At 45.1% G+C, this 22,059-nt stretch overlaps 1 protein-coding gene across 5 annotated transcripts in view; it reads left to right on the plus strand.

The window, feature by feature from the left end:
* ARHGAP17 (Rho GTPase activating protein 17) overlaps window positions 1-22,059 on the plus strand; it is a 186,367-nt gene that overhangs the window by 92,971 nt on the left and 71,337 nt on the right. For all 5 annotated transcript variants that reach the window (XM_068244288.1, XM_068244287.1, XM_068244291.1 and 2 more), the window contains exon 2: window positions 9,471-9,510. In XM_068244288.1, the coding sequence (XP_068100389.1) occupies window positions 9,471-9,510 (40 nt within the window). The remainder of the gene's footprint in view (window positions 1-9,470; window positions 9,511-22,059) is intronic.

Consider the following 22,059-nt stretch of genomic DNA (forward strand, 5'->3'; position numbering starts at 1 on the left):
AATTGTGTATGTTCAGGAACAGGTCATAACCGCTAAACGATTTTTAAACGTTTAATAACAAAAATGCATTACACACATTTACATACACTAATGAACATATACACACAAAGCTTAAAATAAAAGAGAATAATTGTGAAAAGGTTTACTTAGCCGAAATGCAGTCTGTGTGGGGATATTTCCTTCTGGGAGAATAAATGCAAAGTCCTTGGTTTCAGAATCAGAGGCCTTTAGGTATACTTTGTAATCCAAAGTGAGGTTACAGTACCAAGATGGCTGCTAACCACATGGTCCTCTGGTTAGCAGCAGCAGGTCGAGTTGTAATCCAGATGATGTTAAAATGGAGGACTGACGTCCGTCTGCTGGCAATGTGCTTTTGATGAAGCTGGTTTGGGGGTGTGGCAACTCATGCCCCTTCTGAATTAACCACCAATGACAGTCCACCTCCTCCTAGGAGGATTTTGAGCTTAAATTGGAAAATACTGTAACTCATAAACTATGCATGTCGTATTTAGGTGGATAGCAGATTCATAATTGTCAGAAACTACCGATATTAATATGACATCTTGCATGAGTGCGTTAGGCTGAGTGGGCCCCAAGGAGGGTCGTACACCAATAACCGGACAAGTTATTGTTATGAATTTTATATCAGCACATTGGGCAGATTTTAATGAATAAGACTATATTAATTTCATAGCAGTGCTATGCATGGTTTTCATTTAACAGACCGAAATTAAAAACCATAGGCATTTAAACCTGTTCCCCAGCGGTGCCGCTTCGGCTGGACTCCCGCTGGGTGTAAAAAAACTTTTGGTGCTCAATTAGCATCTGAGTGTGACTGGCCAGCAAGGAATTCTTTTGAACAAGTTAATTAAATGTGGGTGATGGGTTTGCTATCACTCAGAGAGAAGGAAAGACATCTGTTGTAAAAAGAAAAAATGAAATTCCGCTCTGCTTTGCGGAACAATACAGAATCGCTAATCTTCTCGATTTCCGTATCATTCATCACAGTTACGACTTCCTTTTAGTTGTCCCATTTTTTGGGGCTCCAGTCTTCGCCCAGCTGCCACATGCTGCTGTGTCATCTATCTTTCAGCCTTGCTGTTATAACTGGTTGGAGGACCAGAGTAGCAGCGTTACTGGTTGGGGCCCAGAATGACAGAAGGACCAGCAGGAGGAGCACATGTGGCATGGGATAAAAACCACTACATGGTAGAGTCCATCAATTTTACCAGTTTGTGTTTCTTTTTTTTCTTTTCTTCTCTGTGGCCTGCCTAGATTATTGTAACATTCTCCGATGTGGCCTGCCTAGATTATTGTAACATTCTCCTCTGTGGCCTGCTTTGATTATTGTAACCTTCTCCTCTGTGGCCTGCCTGGCTTATTGCAACATTTTCATCTGTGGCTTGCCTGGCTTATTGCAACATTCTCCTGTGTGGCCTCCCTGGGTTATTGTAACATTCTCCTCTGTGGCCTGCCTGGGTTATTGTAACATTCTGCTCTGTGGCCTTCCTGGGTTATTGTAACATTCTCCTCTGTGGCCTGCCTGGGTTATTGTAACATTCTCCTCTGTGGCCTGCCTGGGTTATTGCAACATTCTCCTCTGTGGCCTGTCTGGGTTAATGTAACATTCTCCTCTGTGGCTTGCCTTTGTTATTGTGACATTATCCTCTTTGGCCTGCCTGAATTTTTATAACATTATCATCTGTGGCCTGCCTGGGTTATTGTAACATTCTGCTCTGTGGCCTGCCTGGCTTATTGTAACATTCTCCTCTGTGGCCCACCAACACTGATGCCAGCACTGTATCCATACTGAATGAACCCAGCTGCTTGACTCCTCCACCTCTCATATGTATGTTTTTTGCTTGGCCACCCTGTTCTCCAGCTGGATGGGGCTACTGATTGGTGACTGTATCATTGACAGTAACAGTGTGGCAGCAGTACCACAAGTGCTAGGAGTGTATGTGAGTGCGGGAGTCTGGGGCAAGCTAGGGAGGGGCTGAAACCTCTGCTAGTTTCTCGGTGTGCCCTGCTTGAGAAGATTTTTGCCTCACTTCCTTAAAAGAGATATGGGAGGAAGATATTTCCTAGGTAGCAGGGGAAGCCCCACAAGGGTCACCATAGAGCATTGCATTCTTGTATATTTACTAGTGACTTCTGTGAAGTGTTGGAATTCACATAATTTTTTTCCCCCATTGCTGGCCTGAAACACATAAATACAGATCTCTCTGCACCAAAAAGTATCTGTTTTGATAGTTTCAGGTGACAGTCTACTGTGAGTTAGCTGTCTCCCATTGTCGTCCCTTTCCTATTTTGCAAGCAGCCATGTTATACAATCCTCAGCCAATGGCTAATGTACACACCTAATGCTAACCATCCTATTTCCCCTTTCCATAGGTGTACGTATTAGTATGCAGGAAGTGAGCTGGGCGCAGAGTGACCAAAATGACAAGTCACCCTGCTGCCGCTCAAATCCCCGGCAGCGTCCGATACCATTCCCCCTCAGAATCGTAGCAACTCGGAGGGAGATCGACAGTACCCTGAATTACCCTTACGTGCCCCGCCCACTTAAGCATCACTGCTATAGCTGCGCCTAGTTTTGGTGCTTCGCTCAATAGAACAGAATAGGTTGCTTTTCAACCCCTTCCACTCTCCATAGGACAGGCAGCTTGTCCTCTTACTCTCAAAATGGGACTGATCAGGCTGCTGGTTCTCCCCTCCCATCCACAAAAGAGATTTTCTTTGTTATTTATATTATATTATTATTTAGTATTTATACAGTATAGCGCCGACATTTTCCGCAGGGCTGTACAGAGTATATTGTCTTGTCACCTAACTGGCCCTTTATGCTGGGCATACACGGGTCGATCCGGCGGCCGATTAGCCGCCGGATCGACTCCTGCTTGTCCGCGCGTGTGCCCGAATCGATTCCCGCTCGTCCCTTCTTATCTTCCGCTTGATTTGCCGCTATTGTCCGCCCGCGGGTATCTAGCGCGGAATCGATCCCCGCGGTCATCGGACACGTCGGATATTATCAATCGAGCCATCAGTGGCTCGATTGATAAGCCTGCGTCGAGTCGTGTATGCCTAGCATTAGAGTGGCTCACAATCTAATCCCTTTAACACATAAAGAAAGACTTGCTTGGCATTCGGCAAGCAAGAGGGCCGCACCACAGCATGCACAGCAAACAATAATATAATCCCACCCGTTAGCACCGATGGCCTTGTATTACAATGGGACTTGCTGCTGGTGAAGAAGGGAAGAAACGCTCATGATAACTGTACAGCAAGATGCAGACCAGTCACTGTCCTTTTACTTGCATTTATTCCCAGGGCCAGTCCACACTTGTCCGGTTCCAGATCGTATCCGTATCAAACTGATCGGTTTTCTGAAAAACTGATCTGTTTGACTCTGATCTGGATGGTAGGGCACGTTCCGCGTCCGCACGTTGATCGCGTCAGTAGGTAGGCATCCCTGGAGGCCAGCAGAAGCGGGGCTCTCCATAGGCTGCAACAGGCCAATTCTGCCTTTCAATAGGGAGAATTTTCATTGGTTCAACTTGATCCAATGAGACTTCTCTCTGTTGCTGAGGATTCCCATTGGTCAATTACAGCCTTATGGAGAATCCTCATGCTTCTGTAAGCCTCCGGGCTCTTCAGAATGGACCGAGCTGCAGTGATGGACGGCGGGGTACTTGAGTACGACGTCACAACGGTGGAGGGATGCGGCCGAAACGGGTGACGCAGATGCGGCGACTAGCCTAGTGAGAGCTGACACTGTCCATTCCCATAGGCTTGCATTGGGCACGTTTTCCTGTCCAGTCTGGGAAAAAGTGTCAAATCCAGACGTTTTCTTTCCGGGCAACACGGATCCGTGTGCGATCCGTGTTTCTGCACGAATGGAAGCAGGTCCTATTTTTAACATAGGATCCGCTTCCTGCGTTTCTGCAGAGCTTTAAAAACGTATCCCATGGATACGTTTTTAAAACAAGTGTGAACCGGCCTTAATACATTGCAGCCATCATAACAGGAACAGCTCAGCATGATATATACATCAAACCTGGTGCCTTGACGTGTGCTCGGGTGGGTAGAGGTAAGGTGAGCATTAACGGGCAAATGCTTACCTCTACCCGCCCGAGGACACGTCACAGCACCAGGTTTGATGTATATATCATGCTGAGCTGTTCCTGTTATGGTGGCTGCAATGTATGAGAATACATGCAAATAAAAGGACAGTGCCCGGTCTGCATCTTGTTGTACAGTCACAATCTAATCACTACCATAGTCATATATCTATGTATGTATCGTGTAGCGTATGTTTCGTAGCCTGGGGACGATATAGTGGGAAGCCACTTAGCTTATCTGTATGTTCTTGTGATGTGGGAGGTAACTGGAGTGCCCAGAGGAAACCCACGCAAACACTGAGAGAACATACAAACTCTGTGCAGATTGTGCCCTGGCTGGTATTTGAGAGTTCCACACTGTAAAGAAAAACAAAAGTTTGCTTTCCTAAAACAGAAAGAATTTGCGATAATTCAGGTTGGAGTGAGCTTGAGATGTCTCCCAGAGCAACACTGCTGAATATATGCAAATTAACCATTGTACCCTTAGAAGCTAAACACACCTCCAGAACCGCTGGAATGCAATGATGTGTCAGCTTGTTAATTTGTACAGAGCCATAATAATCCAACATGCATACAGACTGTTTCGGATTGTTTGATCCTCATCAGTGCATGGCATGGATTGATTTGGCTCTATGGAGTAGGGCTTGTGAATCCGAGAGGCACAGACTAACCAGCAAGCTCATGGTGACCCAGAACTCATTGGAGTGTGTAAGGATCAAACAATCCGAAACAGTCTGTATGCATGTTTGATTATTATGGCTCTGTACAAATTAACAAGCTGACACATCATTGCATTCCAGCGGTTCTGGAGGTGTGTTTAGCTTCTTAGGGTACAATGGTTAATTTGCATATATTCAGCAGTGTTGCTCTGGGAGACATCTCAAGCTCACTCCAACCTGAATTATTGCAAATTCTTTCTGTTTTAGGAAAGCAAACTTTTTTGTTTTTCTTAACCTCTTAGTAAGGGGGCTTTTAGGACCATTGTAGTCCCTTACACACTCCAATGAGTTCTGGGTCACCATGAGCTTGCTGGTTAGTCTGTGAGGTACAGAACCAGCAAGCTCATGGTGACCCAGAACTCATTGGAGTGTGTAAGGGACTACAATGGTCCTAAAAGCCCCCTTACTAAGATGTTAAGAAAAACAAAAATTTGCTTTCCTAAAACAGAAAGAATTTGCGATAATTCAGGTTGGAGTGAGCTCGAGATGTCTCCCAGAGCACCACTGCTGAATATATGCAAATTAACCACTGGTTAGTCTGTGACACTGTAAAGAGTGCTGGTATAACGTTGGCAGTTCTTAGATAAGTTACTGTAAGGATGAGAATGGTATCTACAGTGTTATTACACAAGGAGGGTACATTAGGTAAAGTGTATTGTCATTTATTACATTGTCTAAATCTCCATGTTTACTATTAAGGATGGGTTGCTTCCAGTGCCTGGACATGTCCCAGGAGGCTGATTCTAAATGCCACAGATTCCTCTTTTGTTCCCACAGCTCATGCAATCCAGGCTGGATGACTTTTGGCAGCCAGAGAATAATCTTCTCCCTTCTTATGCCCCTGTCCCTTCTCATGGTACCCGAGTGTGGCACCAGAGTAGCCTTCCTTCCTTAGTGAAAGGCTGCAACACACCTCATACATTATAAACAAACAGCAGGGTCTTGTCAGAAACCTAATATGAGTGTGTGAGAAACTTTCTGGATCCTCCCTCCCTACTCTAGTCTGCTGTGGTAACTGTTTCACATGTAGGTAATAGCTCATCTGTCATGAGACAGGAATGCGGACAGGAAGTGCTGCAGTGGCCATATTGAGTACTGGGCTTCTGCCTTTTGCCAGTTTTTCCTCTCCTCAGGGAATTTCTGTGTAAGACCACTAAACCTGAAATTCAGGTTGTAGTGTGTTTGTGCGAGAGGCCTGTATATTCGGAAATTCTTATGTAAATCCCTCATAGAGTTCAGAAATGAGGGGATTTCACATAAATCGGAGGTTCAGAGGAAAGCATTACTGTTCTTTAAAGTGGACCTGAACTCGGAACATCCTCTCTGCTCTAAAAGATAAGCAACATCATAATGAAAAACATTTCTTTGTTACAGCTGATACAATCCTGCAATTAATTGGCACTGTTTCTACTTCCTGCTTTCATGGAAGCAGACATTTCAAATGAGCTTATCTGCTGTGGCAGTCAGGTAACACAGGGAAGAGATCAAATTACAACTTGTAATTAGACACAAATTGGGAATTAGACAGGTTAAACTCTCTAAATGCATACAGGGTGCATTTCTCTGTTTTCCTTCTGTCCTGTGCAAAAGTTCAGTTCCACTTTAAGGGTGAACAACTTGGTATAGCTTAAGGTGGCCACACACCATACAATTTTTTAAATATCTGTTCAATTTAAGAATTGCAATCAATTTTTCTGACTGATTGTAACATTTCAAAAATATGACCAATGTACCACACACCTATGTTCAATTTTTTCCTCAATTGTGATAAAAATGATTGGAAACTCTGACAAAATTGCTAGGGTGTGTATAGTAATAAATTGACAATCTAACACACACACCATACAATCTTTAGAAAGGTTGAAGAAAAATATCTGGCATTCCGGATCGATAAAAATCGAAGAAAACAGGAAATCCGATCGGATTTTTCAGTCGAATGAAAAAAAAGCTTTCGAATTTTTTTTTTCCTGAAAATACGATCGTTTTTATCGAATTGCTGTAAAATCGGATCATTTTATTGTATCGTTTTTGGCCACCTTAGGACGTGAGGGGCTGTGTACTACTGTATTGGGGTTGGTTTGTGAGTGCACCCAATTTTTCAAAAGCTGTCTTGCTATTAGTTGGTAAAAATTTGCAAATCCTCCCTGGGTCATTATTATTATTATTATTCCTATTATTATTATTATTATTATTATTTAGTAATTATATAGTGCCAACATCTTTTGCAGTACCATACATAGTAGATTGTCTTGTCACTTAACTGTTCCTTACAGGGGTCCACAATTTAATCCCTACTATAGATTGTAAGCCTTCGGGCAGGGTCCTCCTCCTTATGTCTCCTACCTGATCATGCACCTCCCTTACCGTACACCCATCCTATGGATCTGAGTGAACTCGACTTTCCTAATCTCCATGCTCCCATCCAGTGACTGACTAAGCATTACCTTGTACTCCTACTGTGCTGTGTGATCTGGTTTGCATGTATTCCTGTATTGTCTTATTGCTGTATGTCACCCCTAAATATTGTCTGTAACCTTAAAGAGGAACTCCAGTGAAAATAATGTAATAAAAAAAGTGCTTCATTTTTACAATAATTATGTATAAATGATTTAGTCAGTGTTTGCCCATTGTAAAATATTTTAAATCCCTGATTTACATTCTGACATTTATCACATGGGGACATTTTTACTGCGGGCAGGTGATGTAGCTGCTGCTTGCCTTTTTGGCAGTTGGAAACAGCTGTAAAAAGCTATTTCCCACAATGCAACAAGGTTCACAGACCAGAAACTGCCAGGAGTACCATGGTCCTCAGTTTCCTGTGGGAGGGGTTTCACCAGAATATCAGCCATACAGAGCCCCCTGATGATCCGTTTGTGAAAAGGAATAGATTTCTCATGTAAAAGGGGGTATCAGCTACTGATTAGGATGAAGTTCAGTTTTTGGTCACTGTTTCTCTTTAACTAATGTCCAGCACTGCGCAATATGTTGGCGCTTTATACATACAATAAATAAATGTAGTCTTATGTCTATGTATGTATCATGTAGTGTATGTATCATAGTCTAGGGACAATTTAGGGGAAAGCCAGTTAACTTATCTGTATGTTTTGGGATCTGTGAGGAAACTAGAGCACCCAGAGGAAACCCACTCAGTCACAGGGACATATAAACTTTGTGCAGATAGTGCCCTGGCTGCAAGGCAAGAGTGCTAACCACTACGCCACCGTGCTGCCCATGCTGTTAGTTATGTACAGTCATACATTTATACCACAAGGAGGAGAGAGATCCTCATTTCCAGGAGGATGCTGGCATGCATACAAAAAAATTGTTGTTTTTTTCATAGAGAAAGTGTAGATCGACCTTAAAGTGTACCTGTAGCAAAAAATGTCCCAAAGGGGTACTTGCCTCTGAATAATCCAGATACTTCCACCGTACCCCTCCTCCTCACCATTCCACGCTGGGATCGCCTGAAGCCCCTCAATAGTGGCTTTTTGACAAAGCTTGACCACACTGCGCAGACACGAGCCGTCCTGCACAGTGGGATCCTGCTCTTTCTCATATGATAGCATGGCCACAAGCTTCGGGGGTCGCCGCCATGCAGTGAGGTGGAGGGAGACTGGGGAAGCCATATGAGGATCCAGAGGCTTCCCTCTACCGAGGTAACTTTAAAGAACAGCAAGGCCTAGGGCCGACTGGCAGCGCTTTTTCTGCGCTTGCTGAACGCCAGTGGAACCCTATGGGGGTGGCTCTACTTGCAGTGCTGGGATCGTCAGGGCTGTGGAGTCTGTACAAAAATCTTCCGACTCCGACTTCTCAGTTTATGAAACTACGACTCCAACTCCGACTCTAGGTACCCAAAATGTCTCAGACTCCTTAGTCTAATACTTAAAGGGGAACTGAAGAGAGAGGTATATGGAGGCTGTCATGTTTATTTCCTTTTAATCAATACCAGTTGCCTGGCAGCCCTGCTGGTCTATTTCTCTGCAGTAGTATCTGATTAAAACCAGAAACAAGCATGCAGCTAGTCTTGTCAGATCAGACTTATAAGTCTGAACCACTGAAACACCTGATCTGCTGCATGCTTGTTCAGGGGCTATGGCTAATAGTATTAGAGGCAGAGGATCAGCAGGGCTGCCAGGAAACTGGTATTGTCTAAAAGGAAATAAACATGACAGCCTCCATATACCTCTCTCTTCAGTTCCCCTTTAACACTGCTGTGGATTTTGTACAAAAATCATCCGACTCAGACTCCTCAGTTTATGAAATTAACGACTCCAACTCCGGGTGTCCAAAATTGCCTCAACTCCGACTCCAACTTCGACTCCACAGCCCTGGTGATCGTAGAGCGATTGTAAAATGCATTCTGCATTTTGAGTGCAATTGCATTAATGGCTGCAGAGCCAAATCCTGGTCGCTCCTAGAATTGTTTAAATCTGGGACTTCCGGAATTCCGCAAAGTTGCTGCTTGCCTATTGCCCCATTTTCCTGTGTCTGGATGAGATGGTGTCACATGGGCAGGATTTTGAATTGTATTTTCAGATGAGCGCTTGTATGATCTTTGTATGTGATGATCTGTATTGTGATAGTGACCTGACTGGAACATACACTGACAGTGTTTTTCTCTTTCTTGCAGAGCTGAGAAGACAGAAGTATTAAGTAATGACCTTCTAGAGGTAAGCTGCATTCAATCTACTGTGTGCTGCAACAATTGTTTACATGACTTACCGTATATACTCGCATATAAGCCGACCCGGAAAAATGATTGACCCCCATATAAGCCGGGGGTAGCAAATGCTGGATTGGTGCAGCCCCCCAGTGTGTCCCAGTATAGCTAGTATAGTGCCCAGTATGGGTAGGTAGTGCCTCAGGATAGCTAGTATAGTGCCCAGTATAGCTAGTGAAGTTCCCAGCATAGGTAGGTAGTGTCCAGTATAGCTAGTATAGTGCCCAGTATAGCCAGTATAGTGCCCAGTATGGGTAGGTAGTGCCTCAGTATAGCTAGTATAGTACCCAGTTTAGCTAGTATAGTGCCCAGTTTAGCTAGTATAGTGCCCAGTTTAGCTAGTATAGTGCCCCAGTATGGCTAGTATAGTGCCCAGTTTAGCCAGTATAGTGCCCAGTATAGCGCCCAGTATGGGTAGGTAGTGCCCCAGTATAGGTAGTATAGTGCCCAGTTTAGCTAGTATAGTGCCCAGTTTAGCTAGTATAGTACCCCAGTATGGCTAGTATAGTGCCCCAGTATGGCTAGTAAAGTGCCCAGTTTAGCCAGTATAGTGCCCAGTATAGGTAGGTAGTGCCCCAGTATAGGTAGGTAGTGCCCCAGTATAGCGCTCCCCCCGCGGCCGCCGCTGCTATTACCTGCTTAGGCAGCGGCCGCTTCCTAATCTGCGTTCCCCTTCTGAAACTTTCTCAGAGTGTATCACAGCAGCGCGCCCGGCGCTGCTGCTGTGACGATGCAGGGGGCAGGAAAGAGCGCGGCTCCCTATAGCGGCGATCTGTATCGCCGTTACCAGGAGAACCGCTCTTTCCTGCCCCCTGCATCGTCACAGCAGCAGCGCCGGGCGCGCTGCTGTGATACACTCTGAAACTTCAGAAAGGGAATGCGGATTAGGAAGCGGCCGCTGCCTAAGCAGGTAATAGCAGCGGCGGCCGCGGGGAGGGGGGGAGCGGGGCGCGGACCACCCACCACCCGACCACTAGACCACCAGGGAAGACTCGCATACAAGCCGACCCCCCCCCCAACTTTTGACCCCCTTTTTGGGGGTCAAAAATTCGGCTTGTATGCAAGTATATATGGTAATGCAATCACATTTTTTTAACTACTTTTTGGGGTAAAAACTTATGCAGGTCAAAAATGTTACAATATAAAATTGGGAGCCTTTATTAGACTGCAAGAACCAAAGGGCCGACAAACAGTTCAAACTTGTGGATACAACATTGGCAGCATTTCCAATGCCACAGGGCTGATTCACATGGAAGTCCTGTGGCGCCTTGTCTAGATGCTTTTCTGCACGCTTGTAGAGAAGCATTTAGAGGCTTTTGGCTGCTTTTCACCCTCTGCAGGGGGACATAAAAAAGCAACCCTGTTGCTTCCAAGATCAGCTAAGCAGCGGGCAGATGATGCAAAATATCTTGATTAGAATGCAGCATTTATGCAAGTGGTAAAGGACGATACGCACTGTACACTCATTTGAATGGACAGTGCCTAAGCGACATGCTCCACGGCCATTGTTTAACGTCACGAGATGCCCATGTAAACAGGACCTTAAACCTCCTGGGGGCTGCGTTGGCTCAGCACCACCCACACCTATGCTGTTTCCAGCAGTCCTGGTTTACATGCACCATTATTAGGGTGAACCCAACCTAATCTGATACTGTATGGGACTCCAGGCCACAAACGCCAGCAAATATACAGGCAGTTCTGACATAAGTGGGGAGCGCAATAGTGGCCACCAAGTGGATTATAGGAGGCAGAGGCGGCCAATGCTGCAAGCAATACCTCAAAATATGCATATGTGAACTGTGCAGGACTTAAATTGAGTTAAAAAAAAAAAGTGTACAACATAAAAATTAAATTTATTCGGGAAAATGTTCAGTATGTGGGGGGTGGGGTGGTTAAAGCTTCCTCAGCTGGTGTGCCACACATTCAGATTCTGCAACCTTGGTATAAGTACTGTGTAAGTACGGTATCCATATCATTGCCATAGTCCTACGTCCCTGTAATAGGCTAAGGTTAACCCCTCAAACTCTATATTGTTATAAACAAATAATGCCAGTTAATCAGTATGTTTTTGGGATGTGTGAGGCACTTGGGATGCCTGGAGGAAACCCATGCAGACACGGAAGTACTTGCAAGCTCCATGTAGAATGTGTCCTAATGAGATTATATCCTGGGGAATTTGGGCTGCAAGACGACTATACTTAGACACTGAAGCGAAAAAAAAAATATATGATATAATGAATTGGTTGTGTACTATGAATAATTACTAGAAGATTAGCAGCAAAGAAAATATTCTCTAATTTTTTTTTCAGGTATATAGTGTTTTGTCTAACATTGCATCACTCTATAATATGTCCAGATTACACAACACTCAGCATTCAAAATGAGTCTTTCAGAGCAGTCTGTGAAGTAATAAACTCTTCTCTGCTAGAGGAAAAGTAAACAGTTCAATTACAGTTCAGATAATAAAAGTCAGATAACAGCCCTCTCCACGACCAAGTTGGTCGGAGAGCTTAATAGCTTTTTTTGCATAGAGATAACAACTGGAGTTTCTCAACTCTTCCTGCACTGGAAACAATTAGACTGATGTATCTGATCTTAATGTTTTTTTTCTTAGCTGTACTACACATACAAATCATAATATCATCATTTTTTTTCGCTTCAGTGTCTCTTTAAAGGATACATGAGGGGAAGAAAGTATTAGATTTACTTATCTAAGGCTTCCTCCAACCCCTAGAAGCCTATGTGTCCCTCACCGCAACTCTGCTCTCAGCCAGTCTTGGTTACCCTCTATAGTGGCCGGTCACCTGCACATGCGCGAGTGGGTCGCTCGAGGTTGCATTCTGCGCAGGCGCAGAAGTACTGCGGGTTGGCGGCCACTACTGAAGGGACCCCAAGGAGACTGGCTGAGAGAGAAGCTGCGGCAAGGGACACATAGGGGCTGGAGGAAGCCACAGGTAAGTAAATCTAATATTTTCTTCGCCTCACATATCCTTAAAGTAAAAAACTTGTAAGATGAATTGTATGTGTAGTACGGATGATATATAGAACATTGGTAGCATAGCAGAGTCTTATATTGTTTATTTTCAATTTTATAGCTGAACCTTTAAACTTTTCTGCACAAAAATCTCATCTCAAACTGTCTCTCACTTTTTCCAAGCTGTTTTTAGCTTCTATTTACTTGTCAGGAAACGGCTGCATTTGACAAGCTTTTGGGCAAGCTCTTTTACTCAAGTTTTTTGAAATCTAGCTGTACTGGAAAACAGAAAGGGAGTTCACATAATTTCATAGTAGGGCTAGTACTATTTGTTTATCCCATTCTGTCACATGTCACTTCAGGTACGCTTTCATACAGTAAATATGATGAAACAAAAAACACAATATATTTGGTAAAGGAGCCCACAGAGGTACATGAGGTGGAGTGGGGCTGTCACTGGGGTTTTTACAGCTTTGGACCTGGGACACGTGTGCTCAGGAGCCGCCAGTCCTCTGTGTTGTTTTTGGGAGGGTCGGTGGCGTTTCCACTGTACACTTTCCAGACTGGTGACAAACAGGGGCAGGCAGAGAGGGAGAACAATCGCCTGGCTTTCCTACAATTCATGCAGCGGGCAGGGTGTGGGGGGTAAGAGCGGCCGGCTGATTCATCAGCACAATGCTCATTGCTTCTTCCTTTTCAGCTTGGCTTGGCCGGGGGAATCGGGATTTGCCTGTCATTGTGCCGAGCTGCTGCTAATGCTTTTCTCCAACTTTCCAGTATGTCACAGATCCTCCCACCTGTCTTTAGCCCTGTATACATTGAGGGTAAAGCCACGGACTTGGCAAGAATGTCAGCAGAACACTCTGCTATGACCAATGTATATGGTTCATATACACACTCGCCAAAGATTGGCAGCTTTCTGCTGTACTGCTTTGAAGTGAAATTGTAACTACAGAAATAGGATAGTATTGCTTTCTATTTGCTCAGGCTTCTGTCCTATGAGCTAGTCATGAAACACGGGGAGACTTAAGGTCCGGACCCACAACGCAATTTTTGCAGCAACTTTTTCATGTCGGGTGAAGTTTTTTGTGTGGGTGCTGTGGGTAGTTTTTTGCGATTACACAATCCTTTTTCATTGCGATTGCATCCCTCAGGACAGATTGCATCGTGTAGGATGAGGGGGATCCCCATGGACTCCTGGACAAGTACCACGCTCGTTGTCAAGAACCGGCCCGCGGCACGCCTGCGTATACGGTTCCCGACTGCGGGTTTGACCAGACTGAGAGGGGAAGCAGCCTTAGTCAAGCTAAAACAAGGCTGGGACCCCTCAGAACACCTCTCACTGCCACCACTAGCGGTTCGCTAGACACTTCCACTCTGCTGTCGAGTCCTCAGCGCGCACTCCGCGTTTTCGTATTTGGGTCAGCTTTGCGCTTAGGCCAAATACGGGAATGCCACGCACCCACACACACACACAGTTGCAATCTTACACTGTCGTGAAGCAAAGACCCACTAACAGTCGTTCCGAACGATACTGTTAGCCACTCTGCTGTCGCTACTCGCACTGGCGTTGTTCGTACGTTGGGTCAGCTGCGCGCTTAGGCCAACGTATGACAAACGCCCCCACACACAATGCAACTACAATTTCATACGGTAGTGTTGCTCAAGCGTACAATTAGGCATGAACTTATACACGGTTACACTTCAGTCTCTTCTAGGCTATGAGTGTTAGTTTAGTACGGCAGAAGTCAAACTTATTAAATAATAATTTAATATTCTAGAAAAACATAGAACAATGCAGAACTTAATATATACAAAAAGATTACAAAAAAAAACAAAGTAAAAATGTTACAAGATAAAAGTTACAAAAATAAGAGGTTACAAAGATAACACACACGGATATTTGCGTAAAAATAAACGGGGGAAAAAAGAACGTTACCAGCTTAGGTTAGAACGTTGTTTGACGGGAGGACGCCGTTTCGACCAGGAGTCGCGATCCTCCCTAGCTATTCGCTACCTCCGAGAGAAGATACCGGTGGCTGTCCTGGGCCACCTTAAATAGTCCGAAGTGTCCCCTGGGGCATTTAATGTCCAGCCCCCAGGAACTAATGCAGTTTCCCCGTTTGTGACATCACCGAACGCTTGTCATAATCCTTCTTGTGATATGCACTTCAAAGGGGGTTCCTGTTTTAGCTTCTTGAAGTTTGGCAGGACACAATGTCACCCATTGAACTCTGCAGACATCAAAAAGCTTCCTCCACATTATTTCCTTGGTTAAAGTGTATTTTAGCACATCCATGAAAAGATCGAATTTTGGTTACAGGTAGCAGTTTGCCTGTAATCCTGTTTACACTTACAGATTTCAAAGCAATTCCACTTCCGTTTTTAAAGTCTGTAGAAATTTCCAACCGCTTCAGGTGTCCGCTTCCCATCCCCAACACTCTGGCAGGCTTGCTTTGTATGATGGGACAATGGCTGATTCCAGTTCAAAAGCCATGCCGACCAGCCTATTCTTCCTCAATTGGCCGCTAATTAGCAGTACACACAGTTTCCCCGGCTGGACAATGAGGGCAGAGGTAATGTACATTTACATGCAGACTTACATTATCCTTCAGATTACTCTGGCCAGGTGGCCAATTACTACCAAGCACAATACACATCTGAGGTTTTACCCAGTAGACAGAAAAAAGACTGAAATATGTTCTGTTATTATCCTTAACTCATAAGCACCCCAGTATATTCCTGACACTCGTGTCGCACACGCCATGTGCCGTTGTGTGTTCCCATGGTAGAAGATGGATTGGGGAATGATCACTCTTCGGGTCACAGTCCCTGTAGGTTCCCCGATCTATCTGCTGTTGGTCTTGTGGTGGGTACCTAGCTTAAAATAAATCTAAAGTGACGTGAAAAAAGTGTTTCACTTACCTGGGGCCTCTACCAGCCCCCTGCAGCCGCCCTGGGCCCGCGCTGTCCTGGAACGATCCTTCAGTTCCCCTCAGTGGCTTAGTCTCTATTTCAGCTACTGCCCCTGGCCACATGTGTCCTCAATCACGTGAGCGTCTTGTGCATGCGTAGTATGAGTTTTCTGCCTACTGTGCATATACAGGACACTCCCGGCGACGGGAGTGTGATCGACAGGCGCAGTGGCCGGTGAATCAAAACTAAGCCACTGTGGGGGACAGGAGGATTGTTCCAGGATGGCACGGGCACACGGCGGTTGCAGGAGGCTGGTAGAAGCCCCAGGTAAGTTAAAATTGTTTTTTTTTTTTTTTTTCTCACTTCACTTTAATCTCACAACTACGTACACTTCATCAGTGAGATGCAATTTTGCCCGATTGCAGCCGTGGTCCTGCTGAATTTTTTGAGCTTGAGTATAGGAAATCACAAGTTAAGTTGCGTTCTAAAAGCTGTCAGAGCACAAAGCATGCTGGGTAGATAGAGAAAATTGTAGCAAGTTTGTGATGATGATCGCAATTTAGGCTCTTATAGTTCATTTTACTCTGGAACGAAGGTACATCTTGTATGTATGCAAACACATGTATTTTACATCTTACAATTTTATGCGATAGTGCTATTTAAAAGAGGCCCTGTGGTGACCTATAGTAGAATTTAAATTATTCAGGATACCCACATATGTTAATGATCCTGGTTTCAGCATCAGAAAAGTAATTAACATTCTGCGGAGCTGCACCTGACAGGACTAAAAATGTCACCGCCAGAAACCCTTCATTTTTCAGTGTTCAGAGAGACGGAAGCCATAGGTAAACATGGACACTGGACTGCAGATCAGTTTTCCTTTCAGTTACAGCTGAAAGCAAATGGTATAGTGTGAAAGGACCGTTAGAATAAAGTTAAAGTGAAACCGTAGCCAAAAATTGAACTTCAGCCCAATCAGTAGCTGATACCCCCTTTCCCATGAGAAATCAATTACTTTTCACAAACGGATCATCAGGGGGGCTCTGTATGGCTGATATTGTGGTGAAACCCTTCCCACAAATGTCAGCCCTTCACAGCACTGAGTTACTGACATCACACTGTGGGAGCCTTGTTGCATTGTGGGAAATATCAGCTGTTTACAACTGCCAAGAAAGCAAGGAGCATCTCCTTCCAGTGACATCACTTGCCAGCAGAAAAAAGTTCATCATGTGATAAATGTCATAATGTAAATCAAGGAGAGGAAATATTTTACAATGAGCAAACAATGACTAAATTAATTGCTCACAATAAATGTAAAAAATTAAGCACGTTTAACCCGGAGTTCCTCTTTAAGTTGGGTAGAAGAATCAAAGGTTTTAAAGAATGCCAAACCTCTATATCAGTAGAAATCTCCGTGGCCACTTTATTGCTATCTCTGTCATGTGTCGTCCCATCAATAAACACACTGGTGTGGGCTTTGCAGTTTTCCAGGAGTGGGGACGGTAACATTGAGGCTGGTCTCGCATATGGTGCTGTGCTTTCTTGCGGCAGGAGAGCCCAGGGCAGGATCGTTGCCCTTTCCCTGCGGCAGAGTGCGCCGCCTGGGTAATATGGACAGCTCCGCCCACCCACCAAAGATGCACTCGCTGCTGGACAGAAAGTACGTCACTGGTTTCTGTCCAATCGCTGCATGCGCGCTGCACCGCCACCGCAACAATCTAAATAGATTGTAATAGATTGTTGCAGTGCCAAAGACTCCACCACTTGGCAATGCACAGCAGAGTCTGCGTCATTGTATCCACTTCCGGCAAGCGCACCGAGATGCTCTATGCGTGAAAGTGCCTGAGAAGTATCACTGCGGGGGCAGTTTTTGTTAACCACAACAGCCGCTATGGAATATGAATGTGTAGCACAGCCACCTGCATTTTTTCATAAGAGATGCTGTTTATACATTATGTACGGTTTTGTTTATAGTGTACATAGCCTATGTATAAGCTGTGCAGTAAACACACAAGTATATGTATAAATGTATATTTCCACTGGCGTCGTACATCTTATACCTCAGTCTCTGAATCCCTTACTTCACCCCTCGCGTCAGCACTGGAATAATATTTTAAAAAAAGAACGATTGTTTGTTTTGTTTCGTTTCTGGTAGAAATTACGGTCACCAGCATATCCTAGAACAGACATAAAGGACCACCCTGTACCATTTCTAAACCTGGTAGTTGCCCCGGTAGTTTTCACAGGTCTCTGTATTTTTCTGGTCTATGGCCCCTGTAGGGACATTTTAGGTCAGTTCCTGCCTTCTGTAATTCCTGTGAGAGAAACAGGAAGTTTGTGAGACTTCTCCAACAGGAGTATCAAATGTCCTTAAAACCTGAGAAATGTTGAAAGGTCTGTACACATGCTTAGTGACTGTCGCCCATACGGATTAGGCATCCATTCCTCACAGACAGCCCAGAGCAGAGAGCTGCTTCTTCTCTCACCAAAGGACTGTGCAGGCAGCGTCTCCATCCCCTCCCCTCTCCTCTCCATAGAACAGTACATTCAGCTCCTCCTCAAACTCCTCTCACCATAGGACAATGCATTAAGTTTCTTCTCCCTCTCCATAGGACAATGCATTCGGACTAGCATCCATGGTTTTTGCAGGCCTCTAACGCTGCCAAGAAAGATCGTTTTTGTCCATTAAAGAGGAACTGTAACAAAGGATTTAACTTCATTCCAATCAGTAGCTGATACCCCATCTCCCACAAGAAATCTTTACGGTTTCTCAAATAGATCATCAGGGGTCTCTGTATGGCTGATATTGTGGTGAAACCCCTTCCACAGTGTGATGTCATGACCATGGTCCTGGTAGTTTCCTGTCTGTCAGCCTTGTTGCACTGTGGGAAATAACAGATGTTTCCAACTGCCAAGCAAGCAATATCTGCCTCTGTGCATATGTATAATCTATATATAAAAAAACCTTTTAGCCTATCGCAATGTTAGTGGGTGTGGTTATAAACAATGGCAGTTGGTGCTGTTTTTTATTTTTTGGCTGCCAGTAGTAAAGATGATAACCTGCAGGCTGATTGTGGATCAAACAATATGAACAAATTACACAGCGAATATCAATAATTTCTTGATCTCTCTTCTATTGTTTAACTTCTCACTTTGCAATGTATTGATTTATTTTTTCTCCTTTCCACTTATATTCCTCTTTAAAGATGAATGCCTATAATCTTGTGTATACAAGCAGCCATTCCGCTGTTAAACCACACTGCAATTTGCAGTTATACTGAAAATACATAACAAAGACTGTATGAATGCAGAATAGCCCCTAGCCTAATGCCCTGGATAAGCTGACAGCGTTGGAGTGAAAACATGTGATCTGCATACTTGTTCTGGATCAGTGACTCAGAATTTATTGGAGGCAGTGGGCCAGCACAACAGCCAGGCAACTGGCATTGACAAAACACAGTCAGCAGTGGCTCCTTCCATATTCCCCCTCCCTTTCCTTTCATTTGTTACATCAGGAAAAACATGTTTTTCTTAAATGGGACTAATAAATCTAGAAGTGCAGTAACAGCTTGCAGTCTGCCTCAGTGATGGGGCTGCATCTGTGTGTATAGTGCAGTCTAGGCAGCTCCCACACAGGGCAGCCTTCCAGGCCTGGGAAGTGGTACAGCATGTTACCTCCAGGAGCAAGATAAGACATTTTACAGACTAGACCCTGGCTTACAAAAACAAAACACAAGCCGCTTAATTGGATAACGCTGAGTTATTTCACAGGGACGTCTCATTTCACTGCACTGTGGTGTTAAGCTAAGTACCCACGGGGGTACAATTGTAGCTGTCGCCGCACACGGGAGCGTGTGCGCGACAGTTCGGCGGCAGTTCGGCGACAGCTCGTCGCCAAATCCCTCTGCATCCACACGGCAGCAGAGGGATTAGCGATGCGGCGGAAGCTGTCGCCGAGTTTCCTCCCCCCCGCCGGAAGCTCCGTGTGGTGTGTGTATACACATGCGGGGCTAGCGACAGTTCCGGCGAGGTTGTGGCGACGACTGTAGCCGGCGATTGAACATGTCAATCGCCTGGCGACAGCTCCGACGGGCGACGGTTCGGGGCGCGCGCATCATACACACGGGGGAACTGTCGCCGCAACACGCGCGTGCCACGCGGTTGCGGCGACGGCCGTCCCCCGTGAGTATGGGCCTTTACAGTGGACCGGAACACTGGACAAAAATGCACCCTTTTGTGTATTTAACCGGTTCCGGACCGACGCAATTAAAATCTACGTCCTGCATGTATGTGACAGGACGTAGATTTCAACACTCCTTACCTTGCGCTTCCGCCACTCCCACCGACCGCGCCACTCTCTCCCCGCTGCAGATCACTCGCCCTGACCTCGTCATTACTGTAAGCCAATCCCATTGGCTTAGATTGATGGACAGCGTCAGATTGACAGCCAATGAAAGCGGCTCCTGACCTGCTCCTGACCAGGGACGGCAGAGAGAGGGACCTGCAGCGTGGACAGAACGATGTGACCGGTGGGAGCGGCGAATGATTTCATCGATTCATCAGGAGGCGCCGTTTTACCGTGCCAGCAGTCTCTGGTACTGAAGGGTGCAGAGACTGCTAGTACGGAAGTAGTTAGAGAGTTTAGCTGGTCTAATTCCTCCTCATCTGTGTCTAATCGCAAGTTGTAATTTGATCCGTCAGCTGCCTGCCACGGCAGAGAGCTCATTTGTAAACACAGGATGTTAACAATATGTGTGCTTCTATGAAAGCAGAAAGTAGGCACACTGCAGATTTATTTCAGAATTTGTATCAGCTGAGGGGAAGTTCTGAGTTCAGGTCTGCTTCACTGCAGCGCTGAACTCCTGGCTTCAGTTCCCTATCTGATAGATTTTTCAATTTCAGCAGGTTTTTCCCAGTGCACATTTTGAAGCGTTCTTCTTTTAGGCTGCATAAATTTGCACTCAAATTAGCATACCTTCTGAATCAACTTAGTATAATTAGCATCTCATTAACCATATATGAGTTTGTTTTTTTGATGGTTGGTGCTTGGCGATGTTGCGGTGGGACACCCTCCTCGCAGAGGTGGAGCGCGAGTGTTCACAGACACAAGGTAGCAGGGATGCGCAACAACTTATTAATGGAGGGTTTAGAAAATTGACCAAGCTATACGAGAGGAAATCTAGACTGTGGTGGAACCTTAAGTACAATAAGATCTATCTTGACAACCAGTTTGCCCCCCTTTGGTTGCGATTTCAGGTGTTTCCACACCGACGCAATCTGAGTGAGGACTACTTGATGCTCCAGGGCCGTAAATATTCGTCTATGCAAATTAATGAGAAATGAATGGGCAGAGAAAATTGCTCTGGTCCTCAGGTGGTTAAAGAAAAACTGTAATAAAGAATTGAACTTCATCCCAATCGGTAGCTGATACCCCCTTCTCCACGAGGAATCTATTCCTTTTCTCAAACAGATCATCAGTGGGCTCTGTACGGCTGATATTGTGGTGAAACCCCTCCCACAGTGTGATGTCAGAACCAAGGAGATGGGAGAAAAACTTTGAATGCTGTGCTAAGATTTGTCTTACCCTTATGAACGAACTAGATACAGATGATCTAGCTGAATTGGAGACAGAGATAAATAAACTATCCCATTCCCGGGCACCATTTAAAAGTGATGCACTTTATAAAACAAGAAGTGAGGAATTGGAAAAATATATTACCCAATTCAATAAAAAGCTTGTTGTACAGAGAGATCAGAAAGTACTGAGAGACAGAACAGCCTACAAAGTAGGTACTGCATACCTCTGGAACAGCCCTCCAAAGAAATTCCCAAGGGAGGGTCCAAAACCCCGTGGCCCAGCGGGGGGCAAACCCCAACCGCGACCATCAGAGACAGAGGAATCTGATTCCTCTGTAGAACCTGTCAGTACAGTGTCAGATAGTTCTATATCAGCTGGGGAGGGTTCACGCAAACACGACACAAGGTCAGGGCGTGACCCCCTCAAATCTGTCAAACAAAAGGAAAAGGATAAAAGATTAAAGAAAAACGAGCCATCATGCCAGGACGTTCTGGAAAAAATGGCGGCAGTCGAAATAACGCGAGGCCTACCAGAACAGGCTCAGGCCTCAGCTGTTTCATCAGGGTCTATATCAGCTGCATCTTCTACTTCAGCTTTTTTAGCCAATGCTCATCCAGTGAGGTAACTGATGGCATCCCACCAAGTGAGCAGTACCCGGGTCCAGATAGTCTACAAATTATTAATCTAACAGGGGAAGTCATTCCTTGGTCATACCTGACTCTGTTGTCGAAGGTGTTTGGGATTTTGTCCCACTCATAATGCTGATATTTTTGAGACTGTGGTGGACCTGCACTTATTTGGGCGCATGCTCCTACTACAGTCAATGTTTGGGGATACACCCAAGCAATCTATACTAACCTTTGACGACAGACCCTGGTCTGACGAGGATTTACTGGCCCTTCAATCCTTACAGGAATTAGCACTAGAAACTACACCTATGGAGACGGACGACACTGGGTTTGCTACTTTTGGTTCGGGTCCTTGCTATTTTTTGCCTCAACTGGATGACATAGGTCTGCACAATAAATCCA

This window comes from Hyperolius riggenbachi, chromosome 7 (assembly GCF_040937935.1).
Source record: "Hyperolius riggenbachi isolate aHypRig1 chromosome 7, aHypRig1.pri, whole genome shotgun sequence".
NCBI classification, from domain to species: domain Eukaryota; kingdom Metazoa; phylum Chordata; class Amphibia; order Anura; family Hyperoliidae; genus Hyperolius; species Hyperolius riggenbachi.